Source organism: Sphaeramia orbicularis, chromosome 4 (genome assembly GCF_902148855.1).
Source record: "Sphaeramia orbicularis chromosome 4, fSphaOr1.1, whole genome shotgun sequence".
Lineage (NCBI taxonomy): Eukaryota > Metazoa > Chordata > Actinopteri > Kurtiformes > Apogonidae > Sphaeramia > Sphaeramia orbicularis.
The window spans coordinates 14,976,645-14,987,108 of NC_043960.1; the positions used below are offsets into that span (position 1 = coordinate 14,976,645).

The window sequence follows — 10,464 nt, forward strand, 5'->3', positions numbered from 1 at the left end:
ACCTCTAGTGGTGAGATTTTGTCATCGCAGCTTTAGTCCTGTCACTTGCACATTATGTATCAGGCTGTTTTTCAATTCCACAGAAAAAAAAATATTACCACCCACTCTCAGTTGATAATCTCCAGTCAATATGATTCCGACCCTTTGGAAATGGATGCACTAGAACTGTAATTTTTTTTTTTTTTTTTTTTTTTTTTTTTAAACAATTTTTATTTTTCAGTTTTTAACAGTACAAAACAGTCTCCTCAGGTTGAGGAGTAGGAAAAAAAAAAAAAAACAGATGAAAAGAACAGCCTGTGATGGTGTCAGAATATTAAGGTCCCTTAACAGATACTTTTGTCTCTGAATGTCAGCCACTTTTCCCAGTTTTTCACAAAGAGATTTTCTTTTAACTTCAGTTTATATGTAAGATGTTCCATGACAAGTATATCATCTATGATTGAAATCCATTGTTTATAAGACGGAGCATCAGTCTCAAGCCAGTTCTTTGTTATGGCCTTCTTTCCGGCCACCAGAAGGATTTTGACAAGATATCTGTCTTCTTTATGCACTGATTCTTCCAAATGTCCAAGGTACAGAACAAGACAAGAATTTGGGATTGCATATCCCAACACTTCACAGAGAGCTGAGTGAACCTTCCCTCAGATGGGTTGGATATTTGAGCATTTCCAAAACATGTGTGTGTGATCTGAATCCCTGTGATTACATTGTCTCCAACATGGCTGTTGAGTATTCATTTGTTTACTTTTAATTTTAGGTGTGATGAAATAACGAATTAGATTTAGAACTGTAAACTTGCATAGTTTGTTTTCATCTTTGTCCTGTCGTTATCACTCATGTTCGATGCTATGGGAAAAAAAAAATCAAGTAAAATTTGTGTGTTCATCTCTTTTGACAAAACATGAGATTTTTTTTTTTTTTTTTTTGCATAATACTACAGAAAAGTATACGTCTCTTCAGCAAGTGCACAACAATATATATATACGGCCTGTAGATGGCGGTATGTACGTTCAACGTTGATTTGGAGTCCGCCAGTGCAACCAAAGAAGAAGAAACCTCACTGCCATAGTAGAAGAAGTAGAAGAAGAAGCACTGTTGTGTTTTTAGGTCAGAGTTTTAGCGTTTTAAAGTTGTTGTAGATATTTGTTTTACAGCAGCACAAACAGACATGTTCCACTGCATGGCAAGGTAAGAGTATTACCTCTTAATCCATAAAATTATTGATTCGTTCAATGTAATTCATTCAGATGTATTTACGACCTTTGGCACACATTCCTATGAGCTAAAGCTGTGGACTCTGTAGCAAACTACACAACACGTACTCATTTTTACTGTAGATTTATGCAATTACAGAAACATATTTCGTCAGAATGAACCTGTAGGTTATTATGGCGCCACGTACATATTTGGTGATTAACATGTTCAATTTGCCGGTGTGAATTTCTACATAATTGACTCCAAACTTGCTTTACACTTCACTGCTTATTTAGTGAAAGTCATGTAACTCATCTAACAATGTAATTAGCTGAGTGACTTCTAACAGTAATATGGTGAATGTGTTATATTTGTGCGATAATTGCATCTCGTGAAGTAAACACACAAGTAAATATTTAGATATTGGTGGTGTGTAAATGTACTTATACCATTAACAAATAGTAGATGCCAAGTGTTATAGGACTCAAAGCCACTCATTCAGACAGCTGAGTGAAATCTAATGAGAGTGGGCTCTTCCATGATGATGTGCCCATCTAGGTCTCACTGAATGCTTGATGAAAATAATGTGAATCACATACTGTGGTCTTCAGTCACCACATCTCAAACCACTTGAACTTCTACATATGCATGAAATGTGAGACTGTATTTGGAATGGTGTCCATCCTTCCAGTAGATTTCATAAACTGTTGACTCAATCTGAAAGTGCAAGCTGGTCCGAAGGCATATGATGGAACAAAATCATAAGGCACTTTATGTTATTGACCTCTGTAGACAATCATCCACTTTGCAGGTCATACCTTACACATGCCCGCTGCTGCCTGGGTCAGGATCCAAATTGCACAGGATGTACTGGAGGATTTTCTTTGCCATTGTATCATATGACTTAGATGCACTAACATGTTTTTGCTCAGCACCATAACTGAGGAAACAGAAAGTCTGCTGAAACTTCTCTACCCTCTGAGGAGAAAAGCTCTCTGAATAGACAGCATTTTGAATGAGCTGTTGAACTGGAGGGAAGTTGTTTTTATTGTATCAGTGACAAGTTTTGTCAAACTGGTTCAGACTTACTGTATAAAACATTGTTTTAAAGTGATTAAAATATGCATGATTTTAGTCAAATAATAACAAAAAGCCACCAGAACATCTAAATTCTCCACAAATGTTGTGAAAATATTGTGCTGTACCTGGTAATCAATGCCTTCAGGTGTCTTCATGACTTAATTTATCTTTGTCCATTTCTAAGGAATGTGTGTAGCAGAAGAAGACTACGTCCAGTGTTTGTGCTACCTCTCACACTGTCATCATCATGGACACTTAGAAAGACTACAGAGAGACAACACAGGTGACTACATCACTATATAACATAAACAGCTTATGCAGGAAATGTTTGATGAAAATAACTAATACTAGAATAAGTTTGAAACGACAAGAGTTTAATTTTGATGTAGAAGTAAGATGTTTAGCTCCAAGGGTTGTGTCTTGTTTGGCTTGAAAAAGACAGACAAATTCTGCAGGAATTCAGTGAGTAAACAGTAAAAAAAAAACTATTATCAAAGATTAACTATGATATATTTCACTTAATGCAGTATAATGTAGCAACAAAAAAATCATTGTCATGCATTCCACAGATGATTTTTCTGTCTATAATCTAATAACTTTGTAGATAAATCATGAATATACTTTTCATGCATGAATGTTGTGTTGCAGACTGGCTGAGCAGTGTTCAGTCCGCTGTATGAGCTCTGCAGCCAGAAAGAGGAGAACTCTACGAAGTGCCTTCCCAGTGCTGGACCTGCCTCTCCAGCCGATCCACCAACATGTTTATGAAGCCAACGTCCGAAACAGCAATGCCTGCCACAACAAGTACACCATCACATCTATACTGTTGAAGTTGCCTGTTGCCCTGTTAACTTAAATATAGTTATGTGCCATTCCTCATGTCTGTTTTTGTGTTGATTTTAAGATATGTAGAATTCAGTGAGAAAGTGAAGAAAGGGGGAGGAGCCAACGCCATTGCCAGACACACTCAGAGAAACAAGAAGCTGCTGGTGAGGGATCGTCTCCGCCTTCTGCTGGATGATGAGCATTTCCTGGAGTTGTCACCATTCGCTGGTCTGGGTCTGCCGTACGGAGACATCCCTTCAGCCGGCTGCCTGACAGGTCAGAAACCAACAACAACAAGCATAATTATTACCAAGACTAAGGCCTAATCCCAATTCACCCCTTGGGGAGGATCAAGATTGGGCCTATATCTGAGTGGCTTGAGTTTAAGCACCAAAGACATGCATATGTGTGACTTACTCTATGCTTCTTTGTAATATATAACTCTGTATGTGCATCCATGCAGGCATTGGTAGAATCAATGGTTTGTGGTGTGTATTCATTGCCAACGATGCCACTGTGAAAGGAGGCACAGCTTATCCAATCACAGTGAAGAAACAGCTGCGGGCACAGGAAGTGGCAATTCAGAATCGCCTACCCTGTGTCTATCTGGTCGACTCTGGAGGGGCTTTTCTACCTTTACAGGTAAACTCATACACACAAGAGTATTTGCAAGTGTTTGAGGGCACAAGGGTGTGTTTACATGACATGAGAATTTTAGTTGCATTAATCTGATTGATGTTAATCTGTGGTTCTTTGTTTGCATGTAAATATGCAGTCAGAAATATTCCCTGATAAGAACCAGGGAGGAAGGACGTTCTACAATGAAGCCATCATGTCTGCAATGAAGATCCCACAGGTGAGCATAACAGAAAACACAGCCATGTAAAGACAGAAGACGATAAACTTAGACTGTGAATACTTTTTATTAAATAAATGTGAAATATTAGGTGATGATATCAGGTACAATTGCTGTATAACAAAAAACAAAATATCCCACTTACAGTGATGAAAGGCCAATAATTGGGTTATCTGTTGCGTGTATCATAAACTGGTGCTGGTGAGACTGAAATTTACAATATATATTCATTTTTATTTATTCTTACTTAATTTGAGTTAAATCTACAATTAATTTGTTAAGGAGCTCTGTGCACTTTTTGTTTTAAGCAAATTTTTAAAGATTTCTTTCTCTCTCTTGGCCCTGAAGCTGATACTATTTAACTTTAATGTTCATGATATAGTTTGACATTGTTTTCTAGAGTGCCTGCTCCTGGTTAGTTTGATCTTGAAATTGTCACTGACATTTAAATATTAGAATAATGTTAAGTAATATCCCAACAACTGAAATATATTGCTGTCAGGTTGTAGAAATTAAAAAAAAAAAAAAAATCGGTGTCTTGTTATTAAAGTTTCTTTGGATTAACAAGAAATTTTTTATGTTAAATGATAATTTTCACTTTATTATGGGATACTGATGAATTTAAATTTTTCCTACCTGGCAGCAATTCTGGACCCATTGAAGATTTACAGGAACAGTGATAGTTTTTATAATATTGAACAGGTGAACAAGTAACAAGCAAGATAGTGTTACAGTCTTTTGCTTATTCTTAGCAACTTTTGGATTTTCCATGAGAATTGAAACGTTAACAGTGTACTGATAAATAAGAGACTAGACAATGTCAGAGTCATTGTCATCTACTGCTGTGTTTATATTATATTCCTGATTATATTCCTGATTCTCCTGGTCTGTATAAATCCCACAGGTTTCACTGGTATGTGGGTCGTGCACGGCTGGTGGAGCTTATATTCCCACCATGGCAGAGGAGGCAGTGATGGTTCATCGGATAGGAACTATATTTTTGGGTGGACCGCCTCTAGTTAAAGCGGCCACTGGGGAAGAGGTCACCCCAGAGGACCTGGGAGGAGCCAGGCTGCACGCTGAGTAGGTCAAAAACGCAAATAGGGACATAAAATCACAGTTTCACATCATTTTGTGTTTTGAGGTCCAGATGAGGTTAGAAAAAATGAATCTTCTTAATGTTATAAGTAGATTAATGAATGATCACAGTCAGTTATTAATCACAGGTGAAACTGTTGTCTGTTACAGTTGCTCCGTGCAAGTATAATAAAAAGTATAGTAAAAAGAATGCATTTACTGTAATCAGAAAATGTTTCAGTTCTTTTTTTCCAAGCGTCTTTATCTCGATTTGTCCTCAGGGTGAGTGGTTGTGTGGACCATTTTGCCTGGGAGGAGAAGGAGGCGTTTGAATACACCAGAAATATCATCTCCACCCTCAACTTTCAACTCCCTGAGGAAGAGGAGGAGGATGAGGAGAAGATGAGGAAGAGGATAGCAGAGGAGGAGCCACTGTATAGTTCACAGGAGCTTCAAGGACTCGCTCCCCTGAGTTATAACCACACACTGGACACTAAAATGGTACACAACAAACACCAATTTAATGATTGTGTTCTACTTTGCAGAAAATTACAAACTAGGTTTTAGACCAGTATTTGGACATCCTCCGACTATGTCACTGAATTATGATCAACGCTGATGGTTGTCACTGTCCGTCTTTCCAGGTCGTCAGTCGACTGACGGACGGAAGCCGCTTCCAGGAGTTCAAAGCTCGCTATGGAACGACACTGGTCACTGGTTTTGGAAAGATTCATGGGTAAAATATACAAACACACAAAGTTATACAATCATATATTCTAGAAAAAAACTTTCAGTTGAATCAAGGGGAGATATAAGCTTCTGATAATCCATTCAATAGGAAAACATTAGCCCTTAGTTACCATAGAAACGGTTATCTGATCTCTGCTTGGAGTTGAAGACAGAGTTGGCCTTTAATTGTTATACAAATAGTTGTGATTAACAATATTATTATTTATTCTGTTAACCATTTGCTGTCACTGGAATGTAAGTCTAATAATAGTTAAATTATACATTCATATGAAAATATACATAATCATTTCTGTTTTCCTCTTTGTTGTAAATGTTGAACATAGTTGATATGACATGACTTAAATATACAAAGCCCATTACTGACATATTCCATCAAAAATATAAATAAATTATAAACCGTAGTCAAAAGGTCATAATTAAAAAGTAAAGGCAGTAGAAGAATGATGATGTTAAAAGACAACTCTTCAAACGTCAGTAAATGATGTCGATATAATGACAAAACATATTCTTTCTGTTAATTCCACCAACTGTTTTTATGCAGCTGAATGAAGATGATTACCACTATTATTCTATATTATTACAGTATGGTTGGTGTAACATTTGGTTTTCCTAGAAGGACACAACCAGGGAGGTAGAAGATGCCTGGTACATGTTTTCTGTCGTAAAAGATTGGAAGATTGTTTAAGTCCTTGATGGTCGAACAACGCAGTAAAAGTGGGGCGAAAACTACTAGAACTACTGTCATATTTCAGCAGATACTTCACAGAAACTACTTTGCATGTGTCAAAAGAGTTCTATTCTGATTAAATACTGATTAAACATACACAGATGACTAGATTGAGCATAGATGTAAAACAGTTGTGTTGGAATCTCAGAATGATTTCAGTCTGATTGAAGAAGTGTCATCCATGTGCCCACTGTTATTGTTTACTCCCTGCATCCAGACTCAGTGACCCTTCACCCCCATGAGATTAGGAGTTGACCTCAGAAACTCTTTAATCAGATAATCTGCTCCTGCACCAGGCCAAAACAAACTGCGCCCCGCATAAGTTTGTTTTCTGGCAAAATACATGCATCACAGACTTGGACGACTTGTTATTTATCTGTGTGTTTGTGAACTGTTAGACACCTGGTGGGAATAGTGGCCAATAATGGAGAGATCACATATGAAGCTGCTCTGAAGGGAAGCCACTTTGTCCAGTTGTGTGACCAGAGAGACGTCCCACTCCTTTTCCTCCAGAACACAGTACCCACAGCGCCGTTAACCCTCTCCGCACGACAGGTATTAACTCACAGAATAACAGATGGGACATGTCTGTACACATACAAATAGAAATCCTACTCAAACATTTTTTTCATATATTATAAAACCATGGTATTGTTCACACATAAATCATGAAATTTGTGTTATTTCCTCTCTAGGCAGACATCAACAGTAACCGTCTCAAGGCTCAGGGTTCAATGATGTCTGCGGTAGCGTGTGCGTCCGTCCCCAAAATCACCGTGGTGATTGGTGGTTGCCATGGTGCTGACAGCTATGCTATGGTGAGGGGGGTCATCATCCTCTAGGCAGAAAAGGAGCTTTTATGTCATTTTTAGGTTTTCTTTTATAGCAGACTTTTATATCACTGTGCCTTTTTTTTTTTCCAAAATGATAGTAGAAGTAATGTAGTGTTTGATTATTTTTTTGTCCCCCACATTTTTTTCGTGGTACTAAGACAAATTTCGCTTCGGGGACAATAAAGTTTACAGTAGTATTACTTGTATACCAGTAGTTGCTAAATTTTAGAATTAGCCAAACCCTAAATATTAATATAAATATATATTTTTTTTTCTCTTATCTTTGGTTCATCACTTATCTTTGGTTAGTAATTACTCCATTTCTTTGCATTGTTCTGCTTTTTTGGAGGGGGGAGGTTTGTGCTGTCATTAACTACCTACACATTCTTGCCAAGTAATTCAATAAAACCAGAGTTAATGTAAGTCTTGAGGAAAAAAAATATGCCTTTTTTTCCAGTGAGTTATCAATACTTGATGTTTCTCAAACATTGTTACAGTTGTAAAGTAGTAAAAGTCGGCAGGAACAATACGGATAAACTGGGAGAAGAGTAAGGTTTAGCCTAGTTTGATTGACAACTAATAATATATCTCATACATAGTTTTATATACAAGCTTTTGATCATCTACTAAATGTGTTGTGATTTTATTTAACCCTTTCATGCATGAATTATGACAACCTTAGTCAAGATTTTTTTCTTGAATGTTTTTATTCCTCCTTAGGCATGAAAAAAACAATGTGATCGAGTTTTTTTTTCTTTTCATGGAGTTACATAATGTCCATGCATTTAATTTTTGAAGTAAAGAAACATTTGTTTAAAACCCAATATCAGAAAGTGAGATGAAAACAATGAAACAAAAACATTTTAATGCAGCTAATCTGATGTGTTCTCACATTTTAACATATTCTAATGCTAGTTATTACTCACTTCATGGAGATAATATGCAAAAATAAACCTTTGTGTCTAACAAATAACAATTGATTTACACTAAAACATGTTACTGCAGATGAGGTTTATCAAGAACAGCAAAGTTACAGTAATGGTGTGAATGTCAGTGTTAGGGATGATGCATATGTGTCCACTGTGTTGGCTGATATGGAACTAAAACAACAAAACCCATGAATACACAAAAGAACAGCTGTAGTATAACTGTCCGCTGTAGTTACCACTATGCATGAAAGGGTTAATATGGGAAAATGTCATTTTGGCAAACTCTGAGCAAACAAAGCTGTTGTCTTTGTCGCCCCCTTGTGGGAATACTGGCCCTAATTTGTGAACCACTGTATTTTTTCACCCTTTTGATACCAGTAATTGAGGATATTTTGGTAGAGGTTGGTTTCCTGATAATTCCTCTGTTTGTCTTTAGTGTGGACGGGCCTTTGACCCCAATTTCCTGTTCCTGTGGCCCAACGCCAGGGTGTCCATCACTGCTCCAGGTCACTCCAGCTCTTTGTTTGACCCTGATGATGAGCAGCAGGAGGATTTCAGCAGGAGATTAAAAGAGGAGAGCTCAGCTTTTTTCTCCTCCGGCAGACTCTGGGACGATGGAGTCATTCTGCCTCAGGACACGAGGAAGGTAAAACATCACATTTTTCAGGAGCTCTGATTACTATGGGTGCTGAAGAGCTTATGTCTGTTGCCGGTATAATTTAACGTTGAATTATGCTTTCGTGACTTTCACACTAATCTGTCTGTGTCTGCAGGTTGTTAGAGACTGTTTGGACATCATCAAACAGCAGCACTATCAGCTTTCCACAGAGAAACTACAGTCAGCACTTTTACGTATTTAAACAATCACCGTCCACACAAACTTTACCTCAAACTGACACATGTTGACACCGAGGCATTCACATTTGGAAGCGAGAAAAAGAACTGTTAATGCATCAAGAATAAGAGCGATAAGACCTCATCCAACACGGATGGACTCGACACTGTGGCCTTTAAAAAGCAGCTAAAACCCTTTTGTCTACACTATTTGTCTTGCCTTATGTTTTATTAATCTCTGTTTCTGCATTTGATGCCTTTTTCTTGGTCTATTCTGTTATTGTGAAGCACTTTGTGAATTCTGCTGCTGAAAGGGGCTACAAAAATAAAACAAATATTGGCTGTGCTAAATGCGATTGTGTTAGCAACAGGGTAGTTTCAGATTTTCTTGAGTGACTGAAGAAATTTCTCACTGTTTTTAACGATCTGAGGATAACACACAGTCCAAATGTGCCTCATAGATACTAATGTCTGTAGTTTTTGTTAAAATACTACTTTCTAGTAAATAATGTACTGTAAATGAATCAATGAAATGTAATTGTTTTTTGTAAAAGAAAAAAAAATGTAAATACATCTATAATAATCAATAAACTGTTGTCTTTAATTGTAACACTTTTTATACAGTGAAGGATCTGAGCACTTGAAACACTCTCAACATATCACAGACAGATTTTGCTGTGACGACTTATTTTTCTAGAAGATCCTGCTTTCTTTGGTATTGTCAGCTCTGAACCTGAAACGCTGCCTATTTGTCTGATTTGTTCTGGAACTGAAAGGCTGTGTGAACAAATTAGGTGAAATACAACTGTGATTAATTAGATGGAACATAAGTGAACACATCAAAAATATAAAATCAATAAATGACTTTAGATTTGTGTAAAATGTTAACACTGTTTAACATATAAGTATGATTACACAAATGTGCTGGTGCTATTTCAAGGCTATAACATTGAATGTTTACATTAAAATACCTAAAAACAACTTGGACTTTTATACTTTTTCTGACATGTGCATTTACATTATAATGGAGAATTATGGCCACAGTAATATAAAAAAAAGATATTGCAAGAATAACCCATAAAGACCCAAACATCCACTGATGACCAAAATCATTTATTGATATAAAAAGTTAAATAACTGTTGATCCACTAATCCTATCAATACATGTAAATAATTGGTGTGAAATGCAATTTCTCATCTTTTCATGGTCGTCAGATATGACCCATCTGGACGTTCAGAGGCTCTGTAGTTACCATGGAAACAACATAATCTACAACATTGATTCCCCAATAAAACCCATAGAGAGTTGGATCAATGACAGTGGATGGAGACACTGGTTTTTATGTTAGTTAATGATAT

General features: G+C 36.9%; 1 protein-coding gene across 1 annotated transcript; it reads left to right on the forward strand.

Annotated features, from left to right (window-relative positions):
* The first annotated feature begins 1,071 nt into the window (after positions 1 to 1,071).
* On the forward strand, positions 1,072 to 10,114 carry LOC115417764 (methylcrotonoyl-CoA carboxylase beta chain, mitochondrial). The gene is made up of 13 exons (XM_030131811.1): positions 1,072 to 1,188; positions 2,459 to 2,557; positions 2,923 to 3,078; positions 3,179 to 3,375; positions 3,563 to 3,741; positions 3,875 to 3,955; positions 4,860 to 5,038; positions 5,314 to 5,533; positions 5,677 to 5,768; positions 6,908 to 7,064; positions 7,205 to 7,327; positions 8,708 to 8,917; positions 9,045 to 10,114. Exons 1-13 carry the CDS (start codon positions 1,169 to 1,171, stop codon positions 9,129 to 9,131), a joined length of 1,800 nt encoding a protein of 599 aa, XP_029987671.1. The 5' UTR covers positions 1,072 to 1,168; the 3' UTR covers positions 9,132 to 10,114.
* Positions 10,115 to 10,464: the final 350 nt, after the last annotated feature.